General features: G+C 49.7%; 1 protein-coding gene across 3 annotated transcripts in view; it reads left to right on the forward strand.

Annotated features, from left to right (window-relative positions):
• Positions 1-18,829, forward strand: part of MIA2 (MIA SH3 domain ER export factor 2) — a 71,752-nt gene that overhangs the window by 25,256 nt on the left and 27,667 nt on the right. For 2 of the 3 annotated variants that reach the window (XM_073638352.1, XM_073638354.1), the window contains exons 6-12: positions 6,175-6,333; positions 6,424-6,518; positions 13,897-14,028; positions 15,278-15,299; positions 15,810-15,898; positions 15,977-16,048; positions 16,465-16,575. In XM_073638352.1, coding sequence (XP_073494453.1) covers positions 6,175-6,333; positions 6,424-6,518; positions 13,897-14,028; positions 15,278-15,299; positions 15,810-15,898; positions 15,977-16,048; positions 16,465-16,575 — 680 coding nt within the window. The remainder of the gene's footprint in view (positions 1-6,174; positions 6,334-6,423; positions 6,519-13,896; positions 14,029-15,277; positions 15,300-15,809; positions 15,899-15,976; positions 16,049-16,464; positions 16,576-18,829) is intronic. The other variant, XM_073638353.1, reaches the window with a different exon arrangement.

The following is an 18,829-nucleotide window of genomic DNA, read 5'->3' on the forward strand; positions in this document are numbered from 1 at the left end:
CATGGTCACTATGCAGTGCAGGTACACGGTCACTATGCACTGCAGGCACATGGTCACTATGCAGTGCAGGTATATGGTCACTATGCAGTGCAGGCACCTGGTCACTATGCAGTGCAGGCACATGGTCACTATGCAGTGCAGGCACATGGTCACTGTGCAGTGCAGGTACACGGTCACTATGCAGTGCAGGTACACGGTCACTATGCAGTGCAGGTATATGGTCACTATGCAGTGCAGGCACATGATCACTATGCAGTGCAGGCACATGGTCACTATGCAGTGCAGGTACACGGTCACTATGCAGTGCAGGCACATGGTCAGTATGCAGTGCAGGTATATGGTCACTATGCAGTGCAGGCACATGGTCACTATGCAGTGCAGGTATATGGTCACTATGCAGTGCAGGCACATGGTCACTATGCAGTGCAGGTACACGGTCACTATACAGTACAGGCACATGGTCACTATGCAGTGCAGGTATATGGTCACTATGCAGTGCAGGCACCTGGTCACTATGCAGTGCAGGCACATGGTCACTATGCAGTGCAGGCACATGGTCACTGTGCAGTGCAGGTACACGGTCACTATGCAGTGCAGGTACATGGTCACTATGCAGTGCAGGTATATGGTCACTATGCAGTGCAGGTATATGGTCACTATACAGTACAGGCACATGGTCACTATGCAGTGCAGGTACATGGTCACTATACAGTACAGGCACATGGTCAGTATGCGGTGCAGGCACATGGTGAGTATGCGGTGCAGGCACACGGTCACTATGCAGTGCAGGTACACGGTCACTATGCAGTGCAGGCATATGGTCACTATGCAGTGCAGGTATATGGTCACTATGCAGTGCAGGCACCTGGTCACTATGCAGTGCAGGCACATGGTCACTATGCAGTGCAGGCACATGGTCACTGTGCAGTGCAGGTACACGGTCACTATGCAGTGCAGGTACATGGTCACTATGCAGTGCAGGTATATGGTCACTATGCAGTGCAGGCACATGATCACTATGCAGTGCAGGCACATGGTCACTATGCAGTGCAGGTACACGGTCACTATGCAGTGCAGGCACATGGTCAGTATGCAGTGCAGGTATATGGTCACTATGCAGTGCAGGCACATGGTCACTATGCAGTGCAGGTATATGGTCACTAGGCAGTGCAGGCACATGGTCACTATGCAGTGCAGGTACACGGTCACTATGCAGTGCAGGCACATGGTCACTATGCAGTGCAGGCACATGGTCACTATGCAGTGCAGGTACACGGTCACTATGCAGTGCAGGCACATGGTCACTATGCAGTGCAGGTACACGGTCACTATACAGTACAGGCACATGGTCACTATGCAGTGCAGGTATATGGTCACTATGCAGTGCAGGCACCTGGTCACTATGCAGTGCAGGCACATGGTCACTATGCAGTGCAGGCACATGGTCACTATGCAGTGCAGGTACACGGTCACTATGCAGTGCAGGTATATGGTCACTATGCAGTGCAGGCACATGGTCACTATGCAGTGCAGGTACACGGTCACTATGTAGTGCAGGCACATGGTCAGTATGCAGTGCAGGTATATGGTCACTATGCAGTGCAGGCACATGGTCACTATGCAGTGCAGGCACATGGCCACTATGCAGTGCAGGTATATGGTCACTATGCAGTGCAGGCACATGGTCACTATGCAGTGCAGGTACAAGGTCACTATGCAGTGCAGGCACATGGTCACTATGCAGTGCAGGTACACGGTCACTATGCAGTGCAGGCACACGGTCAATATGCAGTGCAGGCACACGTTCACTATGCAGTGCAGGCACACGGTCACTATGCAGTGCAGGCACACGGTCACTATGCAGTGCAGGCACATGGTCACTATGCAGTGCAGGTACACGGTCACTATGCAGTGCAGGCACATGGTCACTATGCAGTGCAGGTATATGGTCACTATGCAGTGCAGGCACATGGTCACTATGCAGTGCAGGTACAAGGTCACTATGCAGTGCAGGCACACGGTCACTATGTAGTGCAGGTACATGGTCACTATGCAGTGCAGGCACATGGTCACTATGCAGTGCAGGTATATGGTCACTATGCAATGCAGGCACATGGTCACTATGCAGTGCAGGTACAAGGTCACTATGCAGTGCAGGCACATGGTCACTATGCAGTGCAGGTACACGGTCACTATGCAGTGCAGGCACACGGTCACTATGCAGTGCAGGCACACGGTCACTATGCAGTGCAGGCACACGGTCACTATGCAGTGCAGGCACATGGTCACTATGCAGTGCAGGTACACGGTCACTATGCAGTGCAGGCACATGGTCACTATGCAGTGCAGGCACATGGTCACTATGCAGTGCAGGCACACGGTCACTATGCAGTGCAGGCACACGTTCACTATGCAGTGCAGGCACACGGTCACTATGCAGTGCAGGCACACGGTCACTATGCAGTGCAGGCACATGGTCACTATGCAGTGCAGGTACACGGTCACTATGCAGTGCAGGCACATGGTCACTATGCAGTGCAGGTATATGGTCACTATGCAGTGCAGGCACATGGTCACTATGCAGTGCAGGTACACGGTGACTATGCAGTGCAGGCACATGGTCACTATGCAGTGCAGGTACACGGTGACTATGCAGTGCAGGCACATGGTCACTATGCAGTGCAGGTATATGGTCGCTATGCAGTGCAGGCACATGGTCACTATGCAGTGCAGGTACACGGTCACTATGCAGTGCAGGTATATGGTCACTATGCAGTGCAGGTATATGGTCACTATACAGTGCAGGCACCTGGTCACTATGCAGTGCAGGCACATGGTCACTATGCAGTGCAGGCACATGGTCACTATGCAGTGCAGGTACACGGTCACTATGCAGTGCAGGCACACGGTCACTATGCAGTGCAGGTATATGGTCACTATGCAGTGCAGGCAAATGGTCACTATGCAGTGCAGGCACACAGTCACTATGCAGTGCAGGCATAAGGTCACTATGCAGTGCAGGCACATGGTCACTATGCAGTACAGGCACATGGTCAGTATGCAGTGCAGGCACATGGTCACTATGCAGTGCAGGTATATGGTCACTATGCAGTGCAGGTATATGGTCACTATACAGTGCAGGCATCTGGTCACTATGCAGTGCAGGCACATGGTCACTATGCAGTGCAGGCACATGGTCACTATGCAGTGCAGGTACACGGTCACTATGCAGTGCAGGCACACGGTCACTATGCAGTGCAGGTATATGGTCACTATGCAGTGCAGGCAAATGGTTACTATGCAGTGCAGGCACACGGTCACTATGCAGTGCAGGCACAAGGTCACTATGCAGTGCAGGCACATGGTCACTATGCAGTACAGGCACATGGTCAGTATGCGGTGCAGGCACATGGTCACTATGCGGTGCAGGCACATGGTCACTATGCAGTGCAGGTACATGGTCACTATGCAGTGCAGGCACATGGTCACTATGCAGTGCAGGCACACGGTCACTATGCAGTGCAGGCACACGGTCACTATGTAGTGCAGGTACATGGTCACTAGGCAGTGCAGGCACATGGTCACTATGCAGTGCAGGCACATGGTCACTATGCAGTGCAGGCACATGGTCACTATGCAGTGCAGGTACAAGGTCTCTATGCAGTGCAGGCACACGGTCACTATGCCGTGCAGGCACACGGTCACTATGCAGTGCAGGCACAAGGTCACTATGCAGTGCAGGCACATGGTCACTATACAGTGCAGGCACATGGTCTCTATGCAGTGCAGGCACATGGTCACTATGCAGTGCAGGCACATGGTCACTATGCAGTGCAGGCACACGGTCACTATGCAGTACAGGCACATGGTCACTATGCAGTGCAGGCACACGGTCACTATGCAGTGCAGGCACACGGTCACTATGCAGTACAGGCACACGGTCACTATGCAGTGCAGGCACATGGTCACTATGCAGTGCAGGCACATGGTCACTATGCAGTGCAGGCACATGGTCACTATGCAGTGCAGGCACATGGTCACTATGCAGTGCAGGCACATGGTCTCTATGCAGTGCAGGCACATGGTCAGTATGCAGTGCAGGCACATGGTCACTATGCAGTGCAGGCACACGGTCACTATGCAGTGCAGGCACACGGTCACTATGCAGTGCAGGCACACGGTCACTATGCAGTGCAGGCACATGGTCACTATGCAGTACAGGCACATGGTCACTATGCAGTGCAGGCACACGGTCACTATGCAGTGCAGGCACACGGTCACTATGCAGTTCAGGCACACGGTCACTATGCAGTGCAGGCACACGGTCACTATGCAGTGCAGGCACACGGTCTCTATGTAGTGCAGGCACACGGTCACTATGCAGTGCAGGCACACGGTCACTATGCAGTGCAGGCACACGGTCACTATGCAGTGCAGGCACACGGTCACTATGCAGTGCAGGCACATGGTCACTATGCAGTGCAGGCACACGGTCACTATGCAGTGCAGGCACACGGTCACTATGCAGTGCAGGCACATGGCCACTATGCAGTGCAGGTACACGGTCACTATGCAGTGCAGGCACACGGTCACTATGCAGTGCAGGCACACGGTCACTATGCAGTGCAGGCACATGGTCTCTATGCAGTGCAGGCACATGGTCAGTATGCAGTGCAGGCACACGGTCACTATGCAGTGCAGGCACACGGTCACTATGCAGTGCAGGCACACGGTCACTATGCAGTGCAGGCACACGGTCACTATGCAGTGCAGGCACATGGTCACTATGCAGTACAGGCACATGGTCACTATGCAGTGCAGGCACACGGTCACTATGCAGTGCAGCCACACGGTCACTATGCAGTTCAGGCACACGGTCACTATGCAGTGCAGGCACACGGTCACTATGCAGTGCAGGCACACGGTCTCTATGTAGTGCAGGCACACGGTCTCTATGTAGTGCAGGCACACGGTCACTATGCAGTGCAGGCACACGGTCACTATGCAGTGCAGGCACATGGTCACTATGCAGTGCAGGCACATGGTCACTATGCAGTGCAGGCACATGGTCACTATGCAGTGCAGGCACACGGTCACTATGCAGTGCAGGCACATGGCCACTATGCAGTGCAGGTACATGGTCACTATGCAGTGCAGGCACACGGTCACTATGCAGTGCAGGCATATGGCCACTATGCAGTGCAGGTACATGGTCACTATGCAGTGCAGGCACATGGCCACTATGCAGATCAGGCACATGGTCACTATGCAGTGCAGGCACATGGTCACTATGCAGTGCAGGCACACGGTCACTATGCAGTGCAGGCACACGGCCACTATGCAGTGCAGGTACATGGTCACTATGCAGTGCAGGCACATGGTCACTATGCAGTGCAGGCATATGGTCACTATGCAGTACAGGCACATGGTCACTATGCAGTGCAGGCACACGGTCACTATGCAGTGCAGGCACACGGTCACTATGCAGTTCAGGCACACGGTCACTATGCAGTGCAGGCACACGGTCACTATGCAGTGCAGCCACACGGTCTCTATGTAGTGCAGGCACACGGTCTCTATGTAGTGCAGGCACATGGTCACTATGCAGTGCAGGCACACGGTCACTATGCAGTGCAGGCACACGGTCACTATGCAGTGCAGGCACATGGTCACTATGCAGTGCAGGCACATGGTCACTATGCAGTGCAGGCACACGGTCACTATGCAGTGCAGGCATATGGTCACTATGCAGTGCCAGACATGCTCCTAAGTCCGGGCTAGTGGCGCTCTCCTATAACTTACACCATTAGTCATCTTCTGCCTCATGTAAACGGCTTGGCAGAGATTAAACACATCTGGCTTCTAAGAAAAATAGTGCCACCCCTGGTTGTGTCTGGTACTGCAGCTCAGCCTTTTTGAAGTGAATGGTGCAGAGCTTCAATACCATACACAACCTGTGGGCAGAGGAGGCGTAGTTTTTGGAAGAAGGCAGTCATGTTTATCTAATTCCGGACAACCCTTTTAAGTATGGTGACCCCAGAGATGCGGGCGATGCTGACTCTAATGTCATGGGGTTACATTGCCCCTGTGACCCCCACCTCCGAGGGCTGCACTGAATCCATTACTAGCGGATCTCCAGGTCATCAAATCTGATGAATCTATTTTGCTTTTTAGAGGAAGTTTTTTCACACTGTGAAGCTGCGGAGGCGACAGGGACCGGTGGGGGCTGCACAAAACCTCTGGACAGTCCCTGGAAGAGACCACAGGGGGCAGAGGAGAGTCCAGGCGCCAATGTGCCCTTGTATTCATATGCATCGGTGGTGGCATTTATAGGTGAGTTACATTGTGCCAGAGTGTAACCGAAAAGTAAATGTTGTAACCACAGTGCCGGATTTGTTACAATGTATCGTGTATTTATCACAGCAGAGATGATGAGGAAGGTCTCGTCAGGGTCCAGGGAGGTCCACTCCCGATATCTGGTCCCGGTCAGGTCCCTGGTCACAAGTACAGTCAGACAGGTACAGTATCCTGCCCTCTATCCTGCATGCACTGGCATGCAATCTATTGCTTTCTGTTATCAGCCATTTCAGAAGTCGTAATCATGTGCACAAGCCGCCTTGCTCTACAGTGATATTGACTTCTGTAGAGATGTAGCAGAGCTGAATGACAGTGCAGCAGAGGAGCCGCACTATGAGGCCCTTACAGTATAGAGGTGGGGGGCACTGATGGTTGCCCCAAACACCATCTACCATGACGCTCAATATTTCTCCCCCCACCCCCACTGGTACTCCTTGGAGAAAAATAGATAGTGAGTGCCGGCTTGGTGGCCGGTGATGTAGATGAGTAAAGCAGCCAGAGGTTACTGACATCATTGCTGCAGGTTCCTATGCACGGAGCAGCCGCCCAGATGAGTTTGTCATCGACTTTTGTGCTCTGCATAGGCAGCAACTGAGGTGGGGATGCACTGGGCTCTCCCACAACTTCACACCTCTCCTCTCACTTGTAATTTTGAGAGGAGAGAGGCACAGATCTGTTGTAGGAGTTGTCCCAATTATTTTTTAAAAAAGTGTCCCCTTGGTTATATTAAGTAATAACCAATTTTAAAATACTTTTTTCTACAGTATTCTTAAATCCAGATAGTGCTAGGGATAGGGTCAGGACTTTAATTAGGGTGAGTCTTAGTGCTAGGGCAAGGTCTCGACACAGGCTAGAGCTAGGGTTAGGGATCATACTAGGGTTAGGTCTAGGTTTAGGGATAGTACTAAGGTTAGTGGTAGTACTAGGGTTAGGACTAGGTTTAGGGATAGTACTAGGGTTAGGACTAGGTTTATGGATTGAACTAGGGTTAGGACTAGGTTTAGGGATAGTACTATGGTTAGGACTAGGTTTATGGATTGAACTAGGGTTAGGACTAGGTTTAGGGATAGTACTAGGGTTAGGACTAGGTTTATGGATTGAACTAGGGTTAGGACTAGGTTTAGGGATAGTACTATGGTTAGGACTAGGTTTAGGGATAGTACTAGGTTTAGGGATTATACCAGGGTTAGGACTAGGTTTAGGGATAGTACTAGGGTTATAACTAGGTTTAGGGTTAGGGATAGGGTTTGGACTTGGCTTAGGGATAATACAAGGGATACTGTTAGGGATAGGGTTAGGTATAGGTTTAGGGATAGTACTAGGTTTAGGGATAACACAAGGGATAGTGTTAGGGATGGGGTTAGGTCTAGGTTTAGGGATAGTACTAGGGTTAGAACTAGGGTTAGGGATAGTACTAGGTTTAGGGATAATACAAGGGATAGTGTTAGGGATAGGGTTAGGTCTAGGTTTAGGGATAGTAGTAGGCTTAGGGATAGTACTAGGGTTAGCATTAGGACTCGGCTTAGGGCTAGTTCTAGGGTTAGGTTTAGGGCTAGGGTAATAAAATAGTAACAGGAAAAAAACAATAAAATGTAAGCGGTTCAATAACTGTTGGAGGGGACTCAGGGGCGCTAATGTTTCACAGTTTAGAAAGTGTGAAGTACTTGTTGACCCGTGTTCTCACAACCCACACTACACCACAGGGCGCTTATATGAAGGGGATGTCATTGTGCTGCTCTTATCTTTCCTCCTTTGCTGCCTCCGCCACACTGATCCTAGAAGATCTGAATGAACAGACTAAGTGAATATTGCACTTATGACAACTTCAGCTCTGCTACATCTGCGCTGTAGGTAGATAATACGTGAGAACTGACAGCTGCTAGAACCCGCCTGCAGGGACAGATTAGGGTCCTGTCGGTTGTCATTACTCCACCTGTGTCACCCCCGGCATTGCGCAAGTGTCCAGGCAGATCACCTTACAGAAGTAGTGACCCTGCCACCCAGGCAGCATGTCCCCCATGTCCTAGATGCTCCCGTGACCCCCTGGACACTTACTTACATGTTATGGAGGCTCCAGTAGCAGCGGAGGAGGAGGAGGTAGGTGCAGGTGGAATATTGACCGTACAGACCACCGCTTAATCAATTTCCATGGCTGATTGGCTAATAGAGTGTGACACCAGGTGCTACTGGGGGGAGAAAGTTCTCATCCCGCTCAGTCACATGCTCGGCTTATGGGGGGCCGTTTATGGTTTTTTATGGTAGAGTCACCCTTTTCATGCACCCTTTTAGGACATTCATAACTAGAGGGGCTCACCCACATCATAGAAGTAAAATCACGGTAGACTGAAAAGTTTCAAAACTTTCTAAGAAACTCTTTTGGATTAAAAAATTTGCCTTTAGACATTTTTTATTTTTGTGCCAAATTTATTATGGGTTTACTTTATGAAGCGGTTTACATTGTCCAGATGTTTATGGCTAATTCATCACTTGCGTCTTTTTTTTTTCTAGTTTTAACACACTTTTTATAATTCTAACTTGGCTTATTGCTAGGGCAAGGGTTAGGACCTTGATTAGGGTTAGAGTTAGTGCCAGGGCAAGGATAGGACTTAGACTAGAGTTAGAGTTAGGGCTAGTAGTAGGGTTAGGACTAAAGTTAAGGATAGTACTAAAGCTAGGGTTAGGACTTGGGTTAGGATTAGTGCTAGGGCAAGGACGGGACTCAGGCTACAGCTAGAATTAGGGCTAGTACTTGGGATAGGGTTAGGACAAGAGTTAGGGCTAGTACTAGGGCTAGGGTTAGGACTTTGGTTAGAGTTAGTGCCAGGGCAAGGGTATGGCTTTGGCTAGAGTTAGAGATAGGGCTATTACTAGGGTTAAGGCTATAGTTAGAGATAGTACTAGGGTTAGTATTAGGACTAGAGTTAGGGTTAGTATTAAGGCTAGGGTTAGGACTTTGGTTAGGTGGTTAATGATAAGGGAAGGACAGGACTCAGACTAGAGCTAGGTTTAGGGAAAGTACAAGGGTTAGTGTTAGGGCTAGTACTGGGATTAGGGTTAAGGCTAGAGTTAGGGCTAGTACTAGGGTTATGGCTAGAGTTAGGGCTAGTACTAGGGTTATGGCTAGAGTTAGGGATAGTACAAGGGTTAGCGTTAGGACTAGAGTTAGGGCTAGTACTAGGGTTAAGGCTAGAGTTAGGGATAGTACAAGGGTTAATGTTAGAGCTAGAGTTAGGGCTAGTACTAGAGTTAGAACTAGAGTTAGATATAGTACTAGGGTTAGCATTAGGATTAGAGTTTGGGCTAGTACTAGGATTAGAACTAGAGTTAGAGATAGTACTAGGGTTAGTGTTAGGACTAGAGTTAGGCTAGTACTAGGGTTAAGGCTAGAGTAAGGTATAGTACTAGGGTTAGGACTAGAGTTAGGCTAGTACTAGGGTTAGAACTAGAGTTAGGGCTAGTACTAGGGTTAAAGTTAGAGTTAAGGCTAGTACAGGGGTTAGGACTAGAGTTAAGGCTAGTACAAAGGTTAGGACTAGAGTTAGAGATAGTACTAGGGTTAGCATTAGGATTAGAGTTAGGGATAGTACTAGGGTTAGAACTAGAGTTAGAGATAGTACTATGGTTAAGGCTAGAGTTAGGGCTAGTACAAGGGTTAGCCTTAGGACTAGAGTTAGGGATAGTACTAGATTTTAGTTCGAGAGTAATAACATAATTACTTTCAAAACACAAAAATGTAAGCACTAAATTGATTAAACATTGTGAAACTTTTTGAGAAATTCAGTGCAAAATCCACAAGTGAAAACACCGACTAGACAGAAAAATGACTTATAAAATGCATTTGTTGATTTTGGGCCTTTGTGTTACAATTCTTCATTTTTTCCCCAAGATCTCTGCTTGCTGTTAGTGAATGGTAAGATCTCTGCTTGCTGTTAGTGAATGGTAAGATCTCTGCTTGCTGTTAGTGAATGGTAACAATCTACAGACTTATTTTTTTTTCCCACAGTTAAGAATTTGCTACAAATGTATCCAGTGTAGACAATGCAGAGATCAGCAGGACAAAGCTCTCTCCTGCCCTGATAGTTTGTTACAGTGTATCAGCGCAGGTAACGTGTAAAGAGATGAGCTGCTGTTATGGAAGTCGGAGTAGGAACAATCCCAGCGACTTCCATGATTCCTCGATGTCACAGGGAGCTTCAGGGAAACAAACAGCACCACAAAGCTCAGCTTCCTGAGTGTTATATAGGGGCCTGCAGTGATGCGCTGGATTATGGGATTAATCATTAATCGCTGCTTGTTATAGGGAGGAAAGCGCTTTTGTCTGATTGCTGCTGGCCGGAATAAGACAAGGATGTAGGCAGATAAGGAATCAGCGGACGAATCCCACCGCGTGGCTCTTGGTAAAACGGTGCGGAATTTCATTACGTTATTTTGTTTGGTGGGAAATTGCATAAATAGCGATTCCCTAAAGATCTTTATTATAGACTGACACTGATCGTCTACTCATAGACTCCGCACCGGATCCCTGGATCCACTGGATATTCTTCCATAAGGGAATGGCTACTTGAGCAGTTTCTTAATATATTAATGGAGAAATAGCAAATTCTGCTGATCTGCAGCAATAGCAGAACAGGATGGTGGTGAATGCATGATATGGAACCAGAGAAGGACTGGGGTTACTGGTAACCAGTAAGATAACACTTTTTTTCATTTTTCTGCCTCTGCAGCCATAGGAGACACCTGGAGTCGATGGCTTTGCTGATAGCATTTGGTGATGTTTTTATTGCCTTTATTGTATTTTTTTGGGAGGACAGGTGGGGGGGGTAACTTAGAAATTGAAAAACTGCAATTCCAGATTTCTTTTCTATTTTACTGTACAGGCTAAATAATTTAATATTTTGGCAGACCGGGCTTTTACAGACGCAGGGATACCACATTTTTATTTATCATTTTATTTATTAACTTGGGGAAAAAAGGGGAACGATATATATGTAACTTCTATACTTTTCTTAAAATATTTTTTGATTACATTTTACTTCATTTTTTAATTTCCATAGAAATCTGCTGCTGGCTTGTACTATACACTGAAATACTGTATTACTCTATATCTTCCAATTGATGATCTGATGATCGCCTATTAGGCCACTAGGGGGCTTTCAGCACCACTAGATTAATAACCAGTGTGTCAAAAATCCTATGTAAAAATGATCATTACAGTCATTGTTCATTTCCATAATTCTGTCTTTATCCAAGGATCCTGGATTACATTTAAGTTTTCTATTATTTACAGTCATTTATCGATAATTTGCCTTATTGCATCTTTTGTACAAGGTCCTTGATGACATTTCTAGATAACGAAAGTTTTTACATGGACTGGCCCTTTAATTTTTTCATGCTGCCAGTCAATATGGCCGCCGTGGCCTCAGACGCCCCGCCCCCTCCAGGGACACGTACAGCTACGCTCCTTCCTATTCCTGTGACGCTCGGTTGGGCTAAACCAAATGAATAGGAGGGGGGGGATTTTTGCGTAAATTCTGTAGATTCTCTCACAAGACAACGTGCCTATAACAATGCCGGGCTGATAGGAGTATAAGGATGTAGATACAGCTCCCGGGTGGACGGCTGGTAGTGTGACCAGTGGAGAGCGCTTCGCCCCACTTCCTGTGTAGATGGTACCGTCCAGCCGGTGACTGAGGGCTGCGGATGCGGCTGCTGCGCGTTATATGAGAGAGCGGGTATGGCGGAGGCGGTGCGGCGGGTGAGTCCCGGACCACATTACACCTGACAGGCGGTAGTGGGAGTCGTGCCCCCCAATATAACACAGCAGTGACCGTACAGACACCCTCATATACCGCGCCTGCGCACATCGGTCCTGACTGCTCGGTACAATGTATCAGTCCACTCACCCTGGATACAATTGTAACGAACCCTCAGCTGTTGTATTGGGAGTCTAGTGTGCACATTCATTGACAGCAAAGAGATCTCCTACATTTTGTGCATTTTCATCTTAAGTCAAGAAATAAAATCTGAGTCTGATGATGTTTTTTTTTAACAAAGTTTGTTAGAAAGTTGCAATAGTTTTCATCAAGTAGAGATGAATGCCCCGCAGTCTGATAATCCAGAATATCCGGCACGCCGCGGGGCACACGGTGATAGCGCTGTATTCATACAAGCAGGGTCGGGTTTTGACAAATTTCTCATGGCAGAGATCTGGTTAATGATTATCCTCCCCCACTGTAGCGTCCTTTGCCTCAACCCCAACTGTAACGGCCCCCCTGATTAACGTGTCCCTTGCCTCACCTCCCTGACTGTAACGCCCCCCCCATCCACTGTAGCGTCCCTTGCCCCCCCTGACTGTAATGTTCCTTGCCCCACCAACCCCACTGTAACGTCCCCTCCCCCATTGTAACATCCCTTGCCCCACCAACCCCACTGTAACGTCCCCTCCCCCATTGTAACATCCCTTGCCCCACCAACCCCACTGTAACGTCCCCTCCCCCATTGTAACATCCCTTGCCCCACCAACCCCACTGTAACGTCCCCTCCCCCATTGTAACGTCCCTTGCCCCACCAACCCCACTGTAATGTCACCCCCCCATTGTAACTTCCCCTCCCCTACCCCCACTGTACCGTCCCTTGCCCCACCAACCCCACTGTATCGTCCCTTCCCCCCACAATAATGTCCCTTGCCCCATCACCACCAACTGTAACGTCCCTCCTTCCTCCCCCACTGTAACGTCCCTCCTTCCTCCCCCACTGTAACGTCCCTCCTTCCTCCCCCACTGTAACGTCCCTCCTTCCTCCCCCACTGTAACGTCCCTTGCCCCCCCCCCACCACCCACTGTAACGTCCCTTCCCTCCACAGTAATGTCCCTTGCCCCATCACCCCCACTGTAATGTCCCTTCCCCCCACAGTAATGTCCCTTGCCCCACCACCTCCACTAACTTCCCCTTCCCTACCCCCACTGTAACCTCCCTTGCCCCCTCCTCTTCACTGTAATGTCCCTCCCCCCACCCCCACTGTATCCTCCCTTGCCCCCTCCTCTTCACTGTAATGTCCCTCCCCCCACCCCCACTGTAACCTCCCTTGCCCCCTCCTCTTCACTGTAACCTCCCTTCCCTCTCCTCCTCACTGTAATGTCCCGTCCCCCTCCCACGGTCTTTTGTAATGACTGCTTGTCGCGGAATTGCAGATCCGTCTTTTCCTTCCTCAATTTTAGAACATGTGACTGATCTGCATCGTTTCAACATCTCTGCTTGCTGTCAGCAGATCAGATGACTCTTGTTAGTGTGCACACAGCTGAGGGTTTGGTACAATTGTATCCAAGCCATATAATTCAGCACTCTGCTGAAGAATCAAAACGGAAACTTTTTTCCTTGCGCTGATACACTGTAACAAAGGAGGAGCGATCAGCGCTGCTGAATGTGTTCAGCCGTGGGGATTTGCATACACGGACGCCACCCATTCCTGACTGCAGGCCACCTGCCGTAACATTTCTCACAGCTGAGGGTTTGTTACAGTGGGTTCTTCTTTCCTCGCAGGTTGCGTCCCTGTTACCGGACGACCTCCAGCCCGGCGCGGATTTCTTCGGCTGCCCCTGGGATGTGGTGATCTTCACCGCCATCTTCGGATTCGTCTCCTTCTTGGCGTTTACGTGCAGAACGATGCGATGTGTAAGTGGTGGCTCGGATTATACATTCCTCAGGGGGATAATCGGACTCGAGGGTGAAGCATCCGGGGAATTACTAGACTTACAATTCCATAACAGCAGCATCCGTATAATCGGGAGCTGTATAATATACAGCACTTGACTCATCACATGGGGATCCAAGGGTCCTAAAGAATCCTCCTTAAAGGGGTACTACCATCACATCACTTAAAGGGTTTGTCCCGTCATCAATAGTCGTCTCCCTATCCATGTGATAGCATGCGGAGTGTGCGGGGGTCCAGCCGCCCCATTCATTCCTATGCAGGAGATGTCTGAGTCTCATAAAGTGATGGCCGACCATTGTGACGAGGCATTTCATAACCCGGGATCCAGGGGGGTCCCTAAGGTCAGTCCCCCATCACTTCTTAAGTCCCTTCAATAAATTATATCTTATATTGACCGGAGAAACCCTTTAATGATCTCTGGGGGTCCGACCTCTGGGGCCATCACTGATCCTGAGAATTAAGGACTTAGCGCTGTCCGTCCAACCTACTTTGGCCAGTGGCAGTCAGATGCGTGGAGGTCCCGGTAGGTGATGTAACACTGCGACCCCCTTCATTCTTAGGATCAGTAGGAGTCCCAGAGGTTCGACCATCATTAAAGTGCTGATCTTCGGGGGCGCACCGCTCCTCTGCCTCTCTGCTTGTCAGGGGGCGGTGCTCTCCTGAAGATTGACAGTTCACTCTGCCAGCCTGTACTGGGCCCTCTAACGTGCAGCTAGCAGAGGAGCTTGGCCTCGGAGGACATGGAGGCTTCAGGATCCGGCCATCTGACCTACTTCAGTGCATGATTGCAAGCACGAGCTCCTTGCCCAGGAGACTGGCCACCTCTGATAGACTGCAGCGGTGGCCGGCACCTAGACAACAAGCTGTACACTATAGCATAAATAATCCCTCCGTTCCTGAGAAGAGGTAAATTACAAAGCTGCTTGGACCTTGCCTGAGTGCCGTCTTCCCTAGGGGATTGCTCTGGCTACTTGCGATGGGATCTGCAAAACGCGGATGGTTTCTACCAAAAACGGCGTCGCACTTCATCCGCTATTGTATCTCCGCTCCATTCACGTCAATAGGGCTGAGCTGCAGTGCCACATACAGCCTGTGGCTCAGGGTGGCGCTAGAGAGCCATACTTTCCTAATCCCATACGGATATATAATATTAAATATTTATAATAGATTGCTGATGCCTGACTGTTTCTTTCTTATATATTTTTTTAGATTAAAAGCAGATTTTATGCCGGTAAGTGTCCGGACCAGCCGAGGTCGCCCCAGTAATTATTCCCTTATTTAAACTTTTAAAGATGTAAACCTTTCTAAGAAGTCCTTAAAGGGGTTGTCAGCTGCAGCGGGTGATGAGAGGTGGCGCTCACGTTGTGCGGACGTCCGCTCTCCACGTCTGGTACAGGTGACCCGCTCTGATAGGGCAGGTGCACAGTATGTTCTGGGCGGCCATTGATGCCATGTCTGCAGCCCTCGTTTGGTCAGAGGGGTCTGTCCGCTTCTTGTAGGGGCGACATCAGACCGTTTCCAGACAGTTTATTTAAAGGGGTTATCAATCAGCTCTGACTCTTGCATTGGGAGGCTAGAGACCCTCCGGAGGTGTCCTCCTGTCACCATGTTTTGTGCACCTGTCCCATCTACCATACTGACGAGTGCACAATGCCAGGCAGGCGGCAGAACGGAGAGACCCCTGATGAGCTTCCCGCTCGCTCCTTGTCCTGCTGTTCATACTTGATCTTCTCATCTTCAGGTCGGGAATATAAACTCGGGAATCAGGTCGCCGAAGCTTTGAGCAGTAAAAGGGAAGTCCTGGAGAAACTCTGCATGGTACAGAAGCAGGTAGGGTGGTCACCCCGAGGCAGGAGATGGGGGCTGCACGCTGCTGATAAAGTGACTGTTGTTATCTTCCTCCCTCAGTATGAAGAAGTCCAGCAGATGTTGCAGGAATCGGGTCACCAGAAGTTACTGACCGAGATCTCTGAGCAGAAGGTGAGTGGAGAAAAGTGCAAGAACTGATGGGGTGATCTTAAAGGGGATGTCTCATGGGGAGAGTGTCAGAAATTACAAGTTTATAATCTGTTCTGTGGATAAATGATACGTGTTAATTATAGGACAACCCCTTTAAACTCAGCAGTGTATAACCGGAGCGTTATAAGAGGAGCTGATATCAGTCACCTGATGGAGAGACGGGTGTTTTCTCATCTGTCATTCATTATGTTGGCTGATAACATAGAATAGTAGATTGCAGACCATAATGTCCTTGTGAGGTGTTGTACTTTTCATAGACCACAGGGGTGGGCACATGATGCCTGTATCAAATTAAATAGGTCACCCCCACCTGGAGGACAGAATGTTCCTCCTGCTGGTCCGGTATTTTATTACGTTATACTTAACCCTTATTTTAGGCTCTGCAGGAATCTCTACAGGCGTCTAACAAGGAACTGGAAGAGAACATGGCCAAACTGGAGCAGGAGCTGGAGGAGGAGAAGCAGCAGGGCTCTGAGCTGGACAGTATGGTAATATATGGGAGTAGAAGCAATGGGGGTCCGGGCCGGACAGTACTGAAACATATATGGAAGAAGAAGCAGCGAGGATCTGGGCTGGACAATGTGGTAATATATGGGAGGAGTAGCAAAGGGGGTCCGAGCTGGACAGTAGAGTAACATATATGGGAGAAGAAGCAAGTAGGGGTCTGGACTGGACAGTACAGTAACATATGGGAGGAGAAGCAGCAAGGGTCCGGGTTGGGCAGTGTGGTTAGTATATGGGAGAAGAAGCAGCGAGGGTCCGCATTGGACACTATGGTTAATATATGGGAAAAAAAGCAGCGGGAGGGGGTCCAGGCTGGAGGACAGTATAATAATATATATGAAGCAGCAGGGCTGCGTGCTAGACAGTATGGTAATATATAGGAGGAGAAGCAATGGGGGTCTAGGCTGGACAGTATGGTAATATATATACGAGAAGAAGCAGCGGGGTTCCAGATTGGACAGTATGATTAATATATGGGAGGAGAAACAGCTGGGGGTCCAGGCTGGAGGACAGCATAATAATATATATGGAAGGAGAAGCAGAAGGGCTCCGAGCTGGACAGTACTGTAACATATATGGGAGAAGAAGCAGCGGGGATCCGGGCTGGACAGTGCGGTAATATATGGGAGGAGGAGCAATGGGGGTCCGGGCTGAACAGTAAAGTAACATATATAAGAGAAGAATCGGCAGGGGTCTGGGTTGGACATTACAGTAATATATAGGAGGAAAAGCAACGGGGGTCTGGGCTGGACAGTACAGTAATATATATATATATCAGAAAAAGCAGTGAGGGAACGGGCTAGACAGTACAGTAACATATGGGAGAAGAAGCAGTGGGGGTCTGGGCTGGACAATACGGTAACATATGGGAGGAGAAGCAGCTAGGGTCTGGATTGGATAGTGTGGTTAATACATGGAAGAAGAAGCAGCAAGTGTCCGGATTGGACAGTATGGTTAATATATGGGAGAAGAAGCAGCGAGGGTCCGGATTGGACAGTATGGTTAATACATGGGAGGAAAAGCAGCGGGGGAGGGTCCAGGCTGGAGGACAGTATAATAATATATATGGGAGGAGAAGCAGCGGGGCTCTGAGCTGAACAGTACCATAATATATGGGAGTAGAAGCAATGGGGGTCCAGGCTGGACAGTATGGTAATATATATGGGAGAAGAAGCAGCAGGGGTCCGGGCTGGACAATACAGACATATATGGGAGGAAAAGCAGCATGACTCTGGGTTGAACAGTACAGTTAATATATGAGAGGAGAAGCTGCGAGGGTCAAGGCTGTGCAGTATGGTAATATATAGGAGTAGGAGCAGCGAGGGTCCTGACAGGACAGTACGGTAATATATGGGAGGAGGAGCAGCGAGGGTCCGGACTGGACAGCACGGTAATATATGGGAGGAGGAGCAGCGAGGGTCCGGACTGGACAGCACGGTAATATATGGGAGGAGGAGCAGCGAGGGTCCGGACTGGACAGCACGGTAATATATGGGAGGAGGAGCAGCGAGGGTCCGGACTGGACAGCACGGTAATATATGGGAGGAGGAGCAGCGAGGGTCCGGACTGGACAGTACGGTAATATATGGGAGGAGGAGCAGCGAGGGTCCGGACTGGACAGTACGGTAATATATGGGAGGAGAAGCAGCGAGGGTCCGGACTGGACAGTACGGTAATATATGGGAGGAGGAGCAGCGAGGGTCCGGACTGGACAGTACGGTAATATATGGGAGGAGCAGCAGCGAGGGTCCGGACTGGACAGTACGGTAATATATGGGAGGAGGAGCAGCGAGGGTCCGGACTGGACAGTACGGTAATATATGGGAGGAGGAGCAGCGAGGGTCCGGACTGGACAGTACGGTAATATATGGGAGGAGGAGCAGCGAGGGTCCGGACTGGACAGTGCGTTAATATATGGGGGGAGGAGGAGCAGCGAGGGTCCGGACTGGACAGTGCGGTAATATATGGAAGGAGAAGCAGCGAGGGTCTGGACTGGACAGTGCGGTAATATATGGGAGGAGGAGCAGCGAGGGTCCGGACTGGACAGTACGGTAATATATGGGAGGAGAAGCAGTGAGGGTCCGGACTGGACAGTGCGGTAATATATGGGAGGAGGAGCAGCGAGGGTCCGGACTGGACAGCACGGTAATATATGGGAGGAGGAGCAGCGAGGGTCCGGACTGGACAGTACGGTAATATATGGGAGGAGGAGCAGCGAGGGTCCGGACTGGACAGTAC

This window comes from Phyllobates terribilis, unplaced genomic scaffold, assembly GCF_046119375.1.
Source record: "Phyllobates terribilis strain yellow unplaced genomic scaffold, ASM4611937v1 Scaffold_7__3_contigs__length_470593459, whole genome shotgun sequence".
NCBI lineage: Eukaryota > Metazoa > Chordata > Amphibia > Anura > Dendrobatidae > Phyllobates > Phyllobates terribilis.